Source organism: Wasmannia auropunctata, unplaced genomic scaffold (genome assembly GCF_000956235.1).
Source record: "Wasmannia auropunctata unplaced genomic scaffold, wasmannia.A_1.0 LD336111.1, whole genome shotgun sequence".
Lineage (NCBI taxonomy): Eukaryota > Metazoa > Arthropoda > Insecta > Hymenoptera > Formicidae > Wasmannia > Wasmannia auropunctata.
Genome location: NW_012026779.1, coordinates 847,083 through 862,844, shown reverse-complemented (window position 1 = coordinate 862,844; position 15,762 = coordinate 847,083). Strand labels below are relative to the sequence as shown.

General features: G+C 42.0%; 1 protein-coding gene across 1 annotated transcript in view; it reads right to left on the bottom strand.

Moving 5' to 3' along the window:
• The window catches only part of LOC105448848 (LIM domain-binding protein 2), a 97,517-nt gene that overhangs the window by 31,898 nt on the left and 49,857 nt on the right, over positions 1-15,762 (bottom strand). The window contains exon 2 of the mRNA XM_011687669.1: positions 923-1,022. Coding sequence (XP_011685971.1) covers positions 923-1,022 — 100 coding nt within the window. The remainder of the gene's footprint in view (positions 1-922; positions 1,023-15,762) is intronic.

Genomic DNA, 15,762 nt, shown 5'->3' with positions numbered 1-15,762 from the left:
TGTGCTCTTCCGATCTTATCTTGAATAGTTTTCGAGATATAACAAAAGAAAAAAAGAATTAATTAACATATAAGGGGTGGATTCATCCCTTTAAACCGTTTTTTAGCATCAACTGATAATTTCTAAATTCATCTATTTATGTAACCTCAAAGTGTACCAAGTTTCATTAAAATCAGAATTTGACACTTCGCGAGGTTCCCTTGTTAGAATCTTTCTTGCGTAAATATGACAGGAAAGTTGGCTTTAAAGTCACGTAAACTTTTTCGCAATACAAACGCCAGGAACAAACGAAAATTGTGAGCGATTTAGCAAAACGCGATTAAACAAAACTGCGTGCAATAACCTTTATCAAAATAACGACATCTCGAATTGCGATAAATAGCGCATTCGATTAAGCATGCCGTAAATTTCGTCGCGCCGACCATTTCGGTACCGCAAATATTTTTTTCATCGTTTCAAAGGAATATTTATTTTCCGTTTTACCAAAAAAAAAAAAAACATATCCCACTTTGTTCACGCGGTAATCGGAAAATTGGCAAAACCATCACGTATAATAATCGTAGTCCATTAAGTATCTGTAATTTCAGATACCGCGCGCCGCGAGCGACAAGATTTTTAATTTAATCAAGATACACTTTTTGTTAGTGCACCTTTTTCACTTTTTACGTTTTTGGAACTGATTTTATGAGACCTGTTTCGCGAGTAACTTATCGAATCGATTATATCACGCGTATTGAACGCACGTTGATGCGTGCGCGCGACAGTGGATGAATCGCGCGCGCACGAGTGCGCGAAGGGCCGACGAAGGGTGAATCCGGAATTTCTCGCTGGACTCTCGCTGAACATCGCAAATAGCACGATAGCACGTGTACAAGTAGAAACGGCGGAGAAAAGAGAAATGTATTCGAGAAAGTGTACTCACCTCCGTGCGCTGCGATAACCTCTTGTTCAGCTCGTGGAGCCTGTAGTCCGGTTGGCTGTAGCCATAGGCTGGAGTGTGCCTCCTGGGGACAGGCAACGATCTGTCAGATCAGACCGATCGCTCATGTTAGGTGTGCTGTGTATAGCGTGTTACTTTCGCGTGTGTGCGTCGCGAAATGTTTCATGCATGCAACGCGCCCCCCCCCCCATCCCTCCCTTCCTCCACCCATCCCATCGTTCCCATCGCGTTGCGTCGCATTTCGCGTCGAAATTTTCGCGACACCACGTGAATTCTCGTAAAGCCCGTTCTACAATGAAACTTAAAACTTGAGATTTAAGCTTTAAATCTTAAACCGTAAGCGTTAAGATTTAAGCCGCTACATCGTAGTGTTTACAATAAATAAACGTTGTAAGATTATAACTTTAAGCTTTAACAATCAATCATCCAATCAGAAAGCAGACGCAAGAAAAGACAATGGTAGGCAGTGTGATAATTGGTTCTTATATCGCGCGACTTTAAAGATTCATCTACAATGAGAGTAGTAAGTCGTAGGCCATAAGAAATTGACCAAACACAGTCGATTATTCTTCTCATATTCGACTGTGACTGGTAAATTTCTTACGGCTTACGATTTACTACTCTCATTGTAGATGGACCTTAAGCCGTAGACTTTTAGCTGTAAGAATTAAAATTTCGTCAATTCGCTTGAAGATTAAAGTTACGGCTAAAGTAAAGGCGGGAACGCCTTACGAACGGAAATGACATCACGAATTAACGCCTTAAAGCTTAAATCTTAAGTCTCATTGTAGACGCCACTTAAAGCCCGTTCTACAATAAAACTTAAGACTTAAGATTTAAAAGCTTTAAATCTTAAACCGTAAGCGTTAAGACTTAGGTCGTTACATCGTAGTGTCTACAATAAATAAACGTTGTAAGATTATAACTTTAAGCTTTAACGACCAAGCATCCAATCAGAAAGCAGACGCAATAAGAAAAAGCAATGGAAGGCAATGTGATGATTGGTTCTTATTATGGTTCGCGCTACTTTAAGCCGTAAACTTTTAGCCGTAAGAATTGAAATTTCGTTAATTCGCTTGAGGATTAAAGTTAAGGCTAAAAGTAAGAAGGCGGGAACGCCTTACGAACGGAAATGACATCACGAATTAATGCCTTAAAGCTTAAATCTTAGATCTTAAGTCTCATTGTAGACGCCGCTTAAGGCGCAACGAGGGGTGCGCGACTACGCACTACTCTAAGGCTGAGGCCCTCTCCGACCGCGGGCGAAACGCCGCGAAACGCACTCTCGGACGTGGCACAGATTCGCGAAACGTAGTTTACAACTTTCACCACGACCGCGCGCCATTCCTTGATCCCTTTAACGCGGTGCGCGCGTTACGGAAGCGGAGATTTGAAACAGCACACCCGAAGGGTCTCCGGCGACAACAATCGGTTGCGCCGGACCCTTCTGGAATGTTTGAATATCGGAAACAGCGTTGAAATCGGAACCGGGTCCAGTTTCCTAATCGACTTCCTTGGAAGGACCTCGAGAAATTATTCCATACTTCGCTCGGTCGAAATCAATTTTCCAGAGTTTTGAAATAAGGATGTTAAACCACACTGTTACATTATAATAATTAGTAATTTCCGCAGAAGTTTCAGTTTTAACGCTATTTCCTATTTAAACATTCCAAAAGTTCAGATTTGTTTTTTCAGCTAAAATTATCACTGAAAAAAAGTATTTTTCAAGCATATGTATACAACGCTCTCTTCATCGAGGCAGTTCACAGACAATTTTGCAAGACAGAGAAGCGAGATTTGTTAACAAAGTTTCAACCTGGAACTTTGAAAAAACGTAAAATTAACTCTGCAAATATGAAGACTTTTAAAACCGATTTTTTTTTTAATAACGCGTGTAGTTTTGTATCGACGACGAAAGTTTAGTCGCTCAGCTGTTTGAGCTGAAATAACGCTACATCAAAATCAATAATGACGCGAAGGTCGTTGTATTTATGCTGTCAGTCCAATTGTCGGCGATCATCCAGACACCGATAATTTAATGTCACGAATCAATTATAACATTATCAAACATATTACACGGTATATCCAATTTTCATGAATTAGCTCGATACAAACAATACAAACTGATTGCAATAATTTTGCAATGACGAGCATAAACGCAACTTTATTCTGCATATATTTTTTTCTTATCTCATTTGAGTGTTATATTTATTGCCTCATTATTGAGATCTGTTAATTATTTATTTAATCAAACGATTCATCCCTTTCTTTCGATTGGGAGCCTATCTGAAATTAATAGTTTTTCCCAACGTTTATCCCATGTCAAAATAAATCGCTCGCACTTTCTATGACTTTTTCCATCTGTATTATATAATTTTCAACAAACAAAAAATAGAGAGCGAATGCTGTTGCAGAAATGCCTTAAGAGGATCCTAAATCCTAGATCAAACTCCAAAAATCCGCTGTTTTACCGACAATTTGTGAGTATGTATGCGTGCGATATTGATGTAGTAGTGTGTAGTGATGTGTCATGTTTATTACCACATCAATATATCTCACGCATACATATACACGAATTTGTAGGATACAAATGTATTTTTATTTAGGCTTCTAAATTTGATTTTAACGACTCACCTATATTCATTTCTTTATTGTACATCTGGCTCTGCCTTCATTTCGAGCATATAACCTGCCTAACTTTTTCACGAAGTAAACGTTTTGGTAAATTGATAGTATTAGTCGCCATGTTGAGGTTAAAATGGATAACGAAATCTGTAATTTCTTAATTTTTTCCTGTTTTTGGTACAAAACACACCAGAGCCAGATGCATTAGCATGTGTGTTTTAATCGTGGAAAAGGAAATTTTATTCTATGCGATTAATACGAAGTATTTTGTATCCAACAAAAATGGTATTTTTGTTGATAAAACAGACGGCTTTAGCATCCTCTTAACCGATGGCTTCCAAATCATTGAGAATCAAGTCCTCGGCTCTCCGGTCTCTCGGTGGAGTAGTAGTCGGTTAACCAGCGGATAATTAACGTCGCGTTGATAATATTTAGTGCTCGGAATGCCCGGGCCGGTGTTTACCCCGCGTGCATATTCGCGCCCCCGAGGCCGGACGAGCGATCATTAAGAAGCGAGCGCGGCGCGGTGATTAATAACAAGAGTACGCGGAATATTCCGGGTACAACCCAGAGAGCGCGGCGCTTCCGGTAACGAATTTCGGGACTATCGTTCGACCCGCGATCGATACTCTACGCATTAGCGCATTATACATACATCGCGTTCGCTCGCGCGACCGTGACGCGCGCGACGGATTCCGTAACGTTAAGGTAACGGATTCCGATCTACGACGAAGAGAAGAGAAGAAGAGGGAATAAAGATCCAACATTTTTTCCGAAGAAAAGAAACGCGTCACGCTAAATCCGTCGAATACGAAGATTACGAAAGATCAAGAAATCCCCACCTCTCTGCTGCCTGCATCGGTGCAAATCGGACTTTCCCCCGAACTCGTGATCCCGACCTTCACGTGCCACGATATTTCTTCCGCGTATTGGCAACCTTGTAAAATCACTATGCTAATTAGAACGCGCTTAGTTGCAGCGAGAGACAAAGATAAACAGAGTAGACATAAAACGTTGCGATAATGCGGGAATGATAATTGCGCGAGCGTCCGTATATGCGTCTTAAGAGAGACCCCGAGAGACGGACTTGTAACTTGTTCCTTGACTGACTGACAACACGGCAAAAAGTATACATTATTGCGGCCTTATTCAAATTCTATGAAAAAATCCAAGAAGGCTTTCTGTGATTTTCCACCGGATTTGTGATGTCATCGTGATATCCGTGCGCGCTAAACATCCGGTGCTATAAACACGAACGACGAATGCGAGAGAGGAGAATGATTTCTTTCGCTGAGCTAGCTAGAATCAATTTTAATGTAAATAAACTATTGCAAACGCATGCTCAAATGAATTTCGACGAATCATCAGGATCTCGGTTAAAAAAATGGCCTTCAGCAAACGAGCAGGAGATAAGACGGTTCCTTTGAATCTTTATTCGACGCGATCGATAAGATAAATCACTCGAGTTAGACCTCGAGGTCTGTGTCGCGAAAAAAGCAGTGAAAACTGCATATAGACAGATAAGCGTCTTTGCGATTTATATGACAGATAAATGTATAGACGAATAGATACGCGGACTTTAAAGAACGATTTTGCTGAAGTGTCCAAAAATTTTGTTAGATACAGGTGAAAATAATTTTGTTGATCACACGGAAAGAACGATTATGTTGAAAGGTCTAAAAATTTTGCTAAGAACAGATCTGAAAATAATTTTTTATTGAATCATCAAAATAATTTGTTGGAATGTTAAAGCTGATAAGTAATGCTATAAAACGTTTTGGTATTCTAGCAATTATTTCGACTTTCATACAAAATTATTTTGATTATTGAACAAAAATTAATGGATTCAGCAACATTGTTCTTTCTGTGCACATAAAAAAAGCACTATAATTGGGAAAGTCAAGCTAATCGGGGATGCTGCAGAAAGTTTTGACATTCTAACAATCAGCTTGACCATTCTACACAATTATTTGGATAGTCCAACGAAGTCAGTTTTCCTGTAACTGGTTCAATTTTTTAACATTTCAGCAACGTATTATTCTTTCCGTGTATCCATATACGAAAGCGAATGTAACTGGATAAATTATAAGAGATATATTTGTCGACTATGTATACTGATATTGAAAAAAAGCTGACAGGTATCAACTAATAGTATGAATAAATTATGAATGACTGACAGATCGGATCGAGAGGAAATACGGCATGATTTTCTTTTTCAACGTACGAGAAAATGTACCCGTTCCAAGATCGATCGCGTCGGGAAAGAACTTGGACTTTCTCGTCTCCGGAGAATCGACGCCATGGGACCCCAACGACACGTCACTGTCGCACGCGTGTGGTACGCGCGCGCGCGTATGTGTGTGTATGTGTGCGCGCGGGGCAGATTTGCCAGGGGTGAGTCGAGATCTCAAGGGTTGCAGGGGTAACCCACTGTCGTGTACGGTTTATTGGGGAGTGACGGGACGCGTGGACAAATCTTTCGTCCCGTTCGCTACATCGCTCGATCAACAACGATCGCTCGGCAATCTCGCCGTAATAATCCTAAATATAAAATGAAGCGTTATCAAATGAAGTTATCTAGAACGTCACAGCAACTAAGACACTTTTATAGGCTTAATCTAGGCGCGTATTTAACGAATCGATAAATTATTATTCTTTCAAAATATTAGTCGTAAAAAATATTTGCATAAGAATGAAGTTAAATTCTTTTCCTTTTCTTAATGAAAAATACCCCATACCCATACGTTCATTTGGCACCGCTCGCAATCTGTCGAATAGCAAACAGTCAAAACAGTCACGTCGCGCGTAAACCGATGTAACGGAACGCGATCGCTTCCGGAATTACGCGCGGACACGTCGGAAACAAGTGCCGCGCCGCTTGACGAATCGGCCGCGACTCCGTAAGACGGAATTGAATCGCGCTAATTTAGTCCGATAAACGTAATTTCACGCGAGGCACGTAGCGGCCGTAGAGTGCCGCTCGTGCAATAACCCCCGGCGTGCGCGCATGTAACGCGCCCGGCTTTTCATTCAAGACGTGCCGCACGATCGAACTAATTAATTCGTCGCACGGCACCCGCCGCCACGGCGTGCGCGGGTTGCCCGCCAGAATTTTTGCCCGCCTTCCTGCATCCTCTGCCGCATTCGTCTCTCTCTCTCTCTCTCTCTCTCTTTCACGAACCCGGGGAGAGGATTCGTGACAGATCATTCCACCGATACGGAACTAATCCGCCGAATGAAAAACTAGCGCCTCGCACGCGCGCGCGCGCGCACGCTCAAGTCGGCACGCGGCAGCCTAGAATTTTTCAAGGCTGTGCTCCTTGCTGTGCTCTCTCAGAAACGACAGGCACACGCTTGTTGAACTTGACAATGAAGCAAACGAGGTTAATTAATCCTCTATCATTAACTTCTTTTTATAAGCCGTTATCGTTTCTACGCTGTATTTTTGACTATATAAATATGGACTGCTTATCCATATTTATATCCATATTTATAAGCCCCCCCCCCACTTTTACTATGTAAAAGACATATGCCCGGCGTCGCCGAACTGAAGTTGATTGAGGTAGGGAACTTCGATTTTTAGGCTCCACCCCAGTTAGTAAAAAAATGTCAAATATGTCAAAATGTATTAAAAGTTATGTTGACAATTGATAGAGAGCCGGAACAAATCTCAAATCGATGGAAAGAAATTAAAAACAGACTCAACACCTTTCCTTTACACGTCGTAAACACACTGATTTCACAGAAGCCTTCCCCCTCTCCGCGGAAAATTACTGACTGGGGTGGAGTCTACATCTTTCAGCTTGGCGACACGTATAAAGTTAATTACTATCAGTCCATACTTACATTACATTAAACGTTTTTACTGTTGGAACAAATCGTCTATCTCGCCTATATGAAATATGCTAAAATGATTAACTACATAATTGTAAAGACATCGCTGTTTAATAAATAAAAACGTCTACTGCGATGAGATACGCTACATTCTGAAATTATCTCTTTTCAGCTTTTATTAAAGAGAAAGACTTTTCTCTGTCATTGCACTTGAGTGACTAAGTTCAATGCGAATTTATTCAGTGCAAGTCTAATACTGCTAGGCTACCATAAACACTCAACATAGATAAGATAGAGCCATTAATCAGTGAGTTGATCGATTTGTGGCGATTCGTCGGATATAACAGTACTCAACGGCAGGATCTGAGAGTAATTTCACTTTTCTGACAAAAATGACCTGAGTTTTCTTAAGAATCTTATGCTCATCAAAGAAAACAAAATTTTTTAAATTATAATTTGGCAATTTACAAAATTTGTGTACATTATACGTAACAATCTCTCGTAATATAAGCAAGTCTTATATGAACTTTACGTGTTCGTCAAGGTAATACGTTATACTCTTCGTGCTTTTGCAAAAGACGGACATAATTCGTCGTTAGTTACTAAAATAACACATTGGCACGGGTATCGATCGCCGCGCGGTTATCTCGCGCGACGACTCATCCCCATCGATACTCGGTTATGGTACCTACATCGGACGTTTACGTTCGATAAGTTCGCCACCCTTTCTGAAAGTTTAGACATTCTCCGAGTTTTCGAGAATCTGTTTACTTCTCCGACGTGACAATATTTTAGATTACAGCACGTGGAACAGTCAATAGCCGGTCTTCCCCCCCCCCCCAAAGTTCGCAAATACATATGTCGATCATTCAATAAATTACACTACAAATAAACATCTTCATTAATTATTGAAAAATATGTACTTACATACGTATATATGTATATGTAGTAAGTATATATTATATATATATATATATATAATATTCAGAGACGGAATAATCGAGAGTGATACCTTTTCTGTCCCACGAATAATTTATATAGAATTTAAGTAACAGTATATTCGTGAGATTGTATTTTGTATTCTCCTGACATGATTATATTATTTCTCTGTACCTTTCCACTTTTGACGCGTGTTTATCGACCGCCAACCGCCGCGTGCTCGAGAGGGTTAAGGTAAGGGGTCAGACCGCGTCCGATTACTTCGCCTCGGTATACCGTACGACGCCCCACGTGCTCGTGCCGGAAGCGGCATCGGCGCGGCGTGGCCGATATCTCGTCGCAGCCCGTCCCGAAGTCCGCGGGATTTGCAAACAGGTCGCCGTGGGTGGCTTCGCCCGTTATTAAGCCGCGGGAGTTAATGGCTTTAGTTTAGTTCGCGTGGCTAATGGGCGTCCCGACGCGCCGCACCGCGCCGCGCCGCGCCACACCGCATCGCTTCGCTTCGCTCCGCGCCGCGTCGTGCTGCCGCCGCTGGGAATCAGCTGACCGGCCAGCTGGCCCGCGTGAGCTCAGTTCGGCACGTCGCGTCGCGCTGCGTCGCGTCGCACGGGAACCGCCGGTTGAGAGTCGCCGCCTGCAGGGGTCTCAGATTGGGTTAGCAAAGGGCGCAGTTTGGAGCGAGGGGGCGGCGGCGCCGAGGGAGAGGAGTGAGAAAGAGAAAGAGACAGAGAAAGAGAGAGAGAGAGAGAGAGAGAGAGAGAGAGAAGCGGGAACCGGGGAAACGGGGGACAGCAGGAGGGTGTTATTAGGGGTTGCTCATGGGGTGGTAGTACGATCAATGCCAGGGAGTCATGCTAACCCCCAAACCCCTCCCCCGAAGTCTATATATAGCGCGCGAGTACACACATGTATGGAAGTTCGCACGTAGCCCGAGTGTGTATGTATGTGCACGGGGTTAGTCTATGCCGAGAGAAAGAGGGGAGAGAGACGAGACGAAAACGAGGGGTGAAGGAGGGGGGGGGGAAGAATGAAACGCGCGAGGCGCATAAACGCACGTGTGTGGACCGGATATTTTGAACTCTCTCGCGGACTCTCCGGGGCATTATCCGTCGCGCGCGGCGTGTTTTCCGCGTGTCGCCCGCGCGCGAGTTCTCTCGCCCGGCAGATTACTAACTCGGACCAACAACGGACGATATCGGATCCATTGATACGCGCGCGGATCCGGCGGATTGTTCTCCCGGTAATAATGTCTCGCGGTGCGGAGATATTTTGCGTGCACAAATCGCTCGCACCGCCGCGACAATTATCGAGCTTCAAGTGGAAGTGGGATCGGTTAGGTAGTTGTAGCGGAATCAGCTCCAGATTAATTGGCGCCCGGGGGAAATGATTCACTCAAAAGCTGCCTGCTTATTTATCGCGTTTAACGCACCGCGAGTTTTTCAACTCTTAATCGTAATTAATAGCAACATAAAATATCGTTATCTCTATATCGAAAGAAAACTGATATCGTTTTCAGTTCTAGAGTGTAATGACCTTTGTCTGCAGTGGAGAGAAAGCATGAGAAAGAGAGAGAGAGAGAGATATCCATGGTATGTATAATCCGCACGTGTCGTAACATTTTTTAACAGTTTCTTTTTCGAGGAAGGACTTGGTAGAGCTAATTGTTGTAGATGAAACGTTAAATTGACCCGGGGAGAAATACGCGATATGCCTCGCAGGCAGTGCTGTGGGGAGCACTCGCGTATACACGCGGTGCATTATGCGCTTCAAAGTGATGCACCGCGTGTAATGCGCAATCTGCATGTCATAAGGATAATAATGGAGAAAGGCACACGAGCAAGCTCGTTCGGGGGATGTTATCACGAGCTTTAGCCCGTGCACACGCACGGTGTGCAGCAATCCGTTCTGGCCTAACTGTCGAAGGACGGCGCGACGCAGCATTCGCTATTAACGAACCTTTCGTATTGATCGAAGGGACGGTTCTGCCGAATCTAAAATCGCGTCGTCACCGTCGCGGTTCATACGAAAGAGAGAAATCTGTCTCATCTAGCGTCGAAGCATATAATAATAACATTTGTATGTTAAGTGTGGGAATATCTTTTCGTCAAATATGTACATGACGGGATACACCACAGTATCAGAAAGCCTATTTAAAAAAAGAAGAATCTAATATTAAATTATTTAAGGATGAAAATTTTTTAAGGACGATACTCGTATCACCGAATCTGTTTATTATCGCTGTGTTTGAAAAATCTGTTTCATCCAGCGTGACAAAACACAGATAACATTTATATGTTAGTATTTAAATTTTCTCATCAAATACGAGTATGATATAGCATAGTATCAGGAAACCATTTAAAAGAAGTAATTTGAAATAATAATATTTTTAAGCCAATCAAATATTCTAAGGGCGGATTATCAAATCTCGGATCATCTTCAATGTAATGTCAGTATATAACAAAAAAAAACCGGAACAATTGAAAATTGTAAAGCAACTGTATCTCGAGGAGGAAATTTTGCACCGTGTATACAAGTAGGTTGTCAAATTTAATTTTTTTGCATTAAGACGCACGAATCTTTTGATAAATGAGCTTCGTATGTAAAAATTACTAATAAATCCGATCGTCATTATTATCATTATATCTTAAGGGCGAATACCAGAGCGACTCTCTCAAACTGCTAGGTACTTTAAATGCCACCGTGAGCAAGCACGATAAATAAAATCGCTCGGATCGCAGATAACGGCAGCGCGCGTAGGGGGCTCTTGCTTCTCTTAATTACACGCAGAAATTCACTCGCTGGTCCATGTTCGGAATAACAGCCGACTCAGCTTCGTCGCCGCCGCCGCAGCAGCAGCCGCAGCAGAAGCAGCAGCACCAGCACCAGCGGCGGCGGCAGCGACGCGACCGTTGAGCCACCACCTTATACTCTCGCAAGGACTTTCCGTCGCTGGCGCAGCAGTAATCGTGCCGCCACGCCAGCAATTTATCGCTGCCCATGACGGCGTTTTATCGGCGATATTCGTCCCTTTTTCCACCCGGACCCTGGATAATTCACCTGGACCCCGGCAATTCAGCCCGCTCTAGTTCCTCCTCCTCTTCCACGGAGATGGATGAGATTTCTCCTCAGGCATATTTTGTTGGCACCTTAAGCCTGATGGCTAAGCTCGGCCACTGCAATTCGACTGCGACCAATATAACCCCTAGCCTCTCCCCCCTCACTCGGAAATTACCACGCGATCCTTGCAATCGAGTTTCTCGCAGATGACTGACGGATTGATGGACAAATATGTCGTGGGAAAGGACGAAAAGCGGTCGTTCGGAGAGAACCACCGTGTCGCACCATCGTTCTGCCACAGCGCCATAAAAGAGCAATAATCGCAACACGCGGCGGCTCGCTTCGAACTCGGGCAGCTCCGAACTGGCCATTGCTGGAAAAGTGAGCGGCGTGAGCCTCTCCGTGATGAAATCGCGCGAGTGCGAGCAGCAGCGGACTATGGAGTTGACGTTGTCAAATAGGAAGAAATGACTTCGAAATTCGAATCGCGCGGGACACTTGCGAATATCTGAACTACATATGTTCAGATGGATAATTATTTTTCAAACGGCAATGATCGTGCGAGACGTCATTTATCAATTTTTAGTCTTTACTGATTTAGAGATTTAATTTTATAATAAATGTCATGATGTAATATTATATTACACGGCGCTTCGTATGGCAAAGTATGCACTGAGCTATATACCATTCACTTTAGAAGTGGCAAAACAGAAACGGGTAAAATACACACGAAAGAGTTAAGAAATACAAACTGTGAGCACCAAGATGGTGTAATCTTTGCGTAAAGTTGATGTACAGCTGGCTGACTATAATTATCGATATATCGTCAATAAATGTTTTCTTTTATAAATTTTTAACTACCTTATAAAAAAGAACGCTACTTTCTTTCCAAAAACAATCCAGAAAGTTATTTTTAGGCCAAGATCTACGATTTTTGTTATGCTTCTCATTCAATAAAAAAAAAAATCAAAATTTTACACGGAAAGAATGATTTTTTTGTTGAAAGGCCTAAAAATTTTGTTAAATACAAAGCTGAAAATAATTCTTATTCAACCATCAAAATAATTTGTTGGAAAGTTAAAAATTATAAGCCATTACTATAAAACGTTTTAATATTCTAGCGATCATTGTGACTTTCCAACAAAATTATTTTAATTATTGAACAAAAATTATTTTCAGATCTGGATCCAGCAAAATTGTTCCTTCCGTGTAATTATATAAATTACTGGATAATAAAAAAAATAAAAAATATTCGGCTACAACAAGGTTGACTTATTCACGAATACTGTTCAGTAACACAAAATACTTGATGCGCAATGCCGGCATACAGGTGTTTCCTCATACTCCGTGTCGAAATCCACGAAGACAGGCAAAACACCTTCCGGACAGAAAAGAAGAACCTTCATTTCGTCACCCGTTCGTAGAGCACCAAGCTGTTTTATAAACAGCTTCACAAATGAAGCATTTTGCGTCGCACAATGTTCCTTTGAACCGTTTGTAAAGCATACGCGTTCGATTATTTCTGTAACGTTAACGCAAGCGTTAAATCTCGTGTTACATTAGTTTGTCGTTGATTTCGTCATCGGTTTGTCATCGATTTTAAATTACAAATTAGATACGATAAAGAAAGGCGAACCTGACGCTTTAACATTATACTCTCGAGTGGCTCTATTTTTATGGTTATATTGCCTCAATATTGTTGCAAAGAATAAACGATACGCGATATATAACGACAATGCGAAAGAAAAAAGAATTAAATTTACATTCCGATCGCGTATACCTACTGTGAGATATAAAGCAGCCGCCTTTCGTGATTTATATGCGCAACTCGATAAGGCAAAATGCTCCTCGATGCGAGCAAGATGCACTGAGGAACGGGAAAAAGATAAATTTTTCAGTTCGTTCGAACTACTGTTTTGCCCCGATTGCCCCTTGACCGACGACGATTAGGTATCAATTAGCGGTGTGCGCCTTCCTTTTAACGAGAGTCCAAAAGGCAAGCCGCAAAAATTGATAATTAATGCTGAGCGATAAAAAAAAGACTCGGGGCGGCCCCGCATTTTAACCTTCGCCGTAGAATTTCTCGCGATCGTGATTGATGAATACGTGTACGAATGATGAATGTGCTAAATAAACCATTATAATCTACCATATCCATTGTATCTATACCGTGTTTAAACAACATTCGTGCATCAACATAGATAATGGTTATTTAATTACTATCGCACTTATGTTCCAATTTATCGTTATCAAAGCTGCACCTCGGCGAAAAATGATAGCGGCCTTCTCTGTCGTTTTTCAGAGTCGCCCCGCTGATAGCAGCGGCGTGCGGGCTGCAGCAAATATTTTCAACTCGAATTCAACTCTTTCGAATGTAATAAAATTTTCTTCGCGACACGCACCGAAAATCGTTTTTTGTCGGCTTATGCCGCTGCGCAAAATCGGGAGCACACATTATAATTAACGGCCGGCATGCAAAACAATATAGAGGCGGAGATACATAACCGTATAAGTAGTTTAATAAAAATATTAGATTAAATTTCTGCCGCTAGTAACGAGGTTTTGCCCGGGGGCGCACATTGAAAATCGCATTATCGCTTGCTTTGCTCCGCGAAAATTGGTAGACGCGATATATTTTAACTGTAGTAAATATACATACGACGCAAGTAGTGTTTGGCGAGCGTGTTAGATTGAATTTTTGCTGCTAATGAGATTTTCGCGACGTACATCGAAAATTGCATTACCGCTTCTGCTCCCGCGAAAATCGCCGGACGGTGCCTTTTAACTTCGCCGCGATGACACATTTAAAAATTCGGTTTGCAGGTTTCGTCGCGTAATAACGGGTATCGGGTGTGTCCCCCTAACTCGAAGTACGAAACGCGCCAATGACAAGATAATTCATGAATAATAATAAATTATTAATAACAGTCAATTTATTATAATATCAATCAATTATATTTACTGCGTTTATGTCAATTGTATTTAATGCGTATCCTGGTGATAAGAAAGCGAGAGTACGTACCTATATAGAGATTGCGTCGAGACAGGGGCGCGATGCGCACAAAATGACGGTGTCAGAAAACGGTGACGCATCTGTTCGGGCTAAATTGCCGTGGGATTACCAAGTTTAAAGATGTTACACGATCTTGAGGAACCGGTTCGGTCATACGGACGAAAAAGGACCTCGGTGGATCGTTTAACCCCCCTCTCCCCCCCCCTTCGTGTCAACCCTGTTTCAACCTTCGTTTTCGCCTTCGTTTCTAATCCGGACGTACCTCTTCACGCAAGTACCAGTTTCGTAAAGAAACGCTTCTACGTGTCGCGCGCGCACGTAAGTGTAGTTCAAAATCCATGTTAACGTAAATACCACGTGGATCGATAAATCGTCACGTCAAACACCTTATAGCAGAATGCTTCGCGCGTGTAACCCTATGCTCTTATTGAAAATAAATGGCGGGTTATGTGGTCGCGCGCGGTCAACGGTCGCGATAATCTCTACAATTCACGGAAGATGCGGAGATCCGCGATCGTAATCGCAGTATCAAATTTCATCATTGCAAACATATTATTATCGTCGCCTCGATCTCGACCTCTCGCTGATTGTAAGGCTGGCTGTATCCGCGGGTGAACGCGATATAAAAGTGCACATCTCCATTACGAGAGTTAGATGTATCTTGTACCATGCCGTAGCGCACGTGATTTGATTTTCGTTTTTACTATTACAGTAAAAAAAAAAAAGAGAAACTAATTTGATAGTTCAGGGTATTCGATCGGACAACGATAGTTGTCGAATTAATAAACGCGTGTCGCACGGATAGTCACAACATAAAGGAATATTCTAGTCTAGAGGCCAAATTTTTATGCTATTTTTCTGAATTTTTTTTAAAAGAAAATATAAAGTTTTTTGGGACGGGTTTTTCCCTGCAGATTTATACATATTTGAAGTATGTTTGAAAATATTTGTATTTAAAAATAACTATAATGTAAATAAGCGCTGTATACAATATATACTGAGGTCATAAAAAAAATGTATCCACGGCTCCCATAATTCCGGCTGTTCTGTTCATTTAAGGGGTTACACCACAGTAGAAATTTCAAAAAATCGATTTTTTTTTATTGGCTTAAAAAATCCTTTGAACCCTCTAGAATAAGAGACAAACGGTTTTATATCTGCCAGAAATCGTTTTCATTGAAATTTCGAGCTCTTTCTCGACCCCTCCCGACTGTTCCGAAACGACTACCTGCGGTAAATACGACACCTGCTTGTCGGGTACAGCATTATGTCCATACCATTCGATTTCTAACTTCTCTAATACACTAACAGTTGTCGTTAGAAACATTTTCAAGCATTTTAAACACAAAGTACG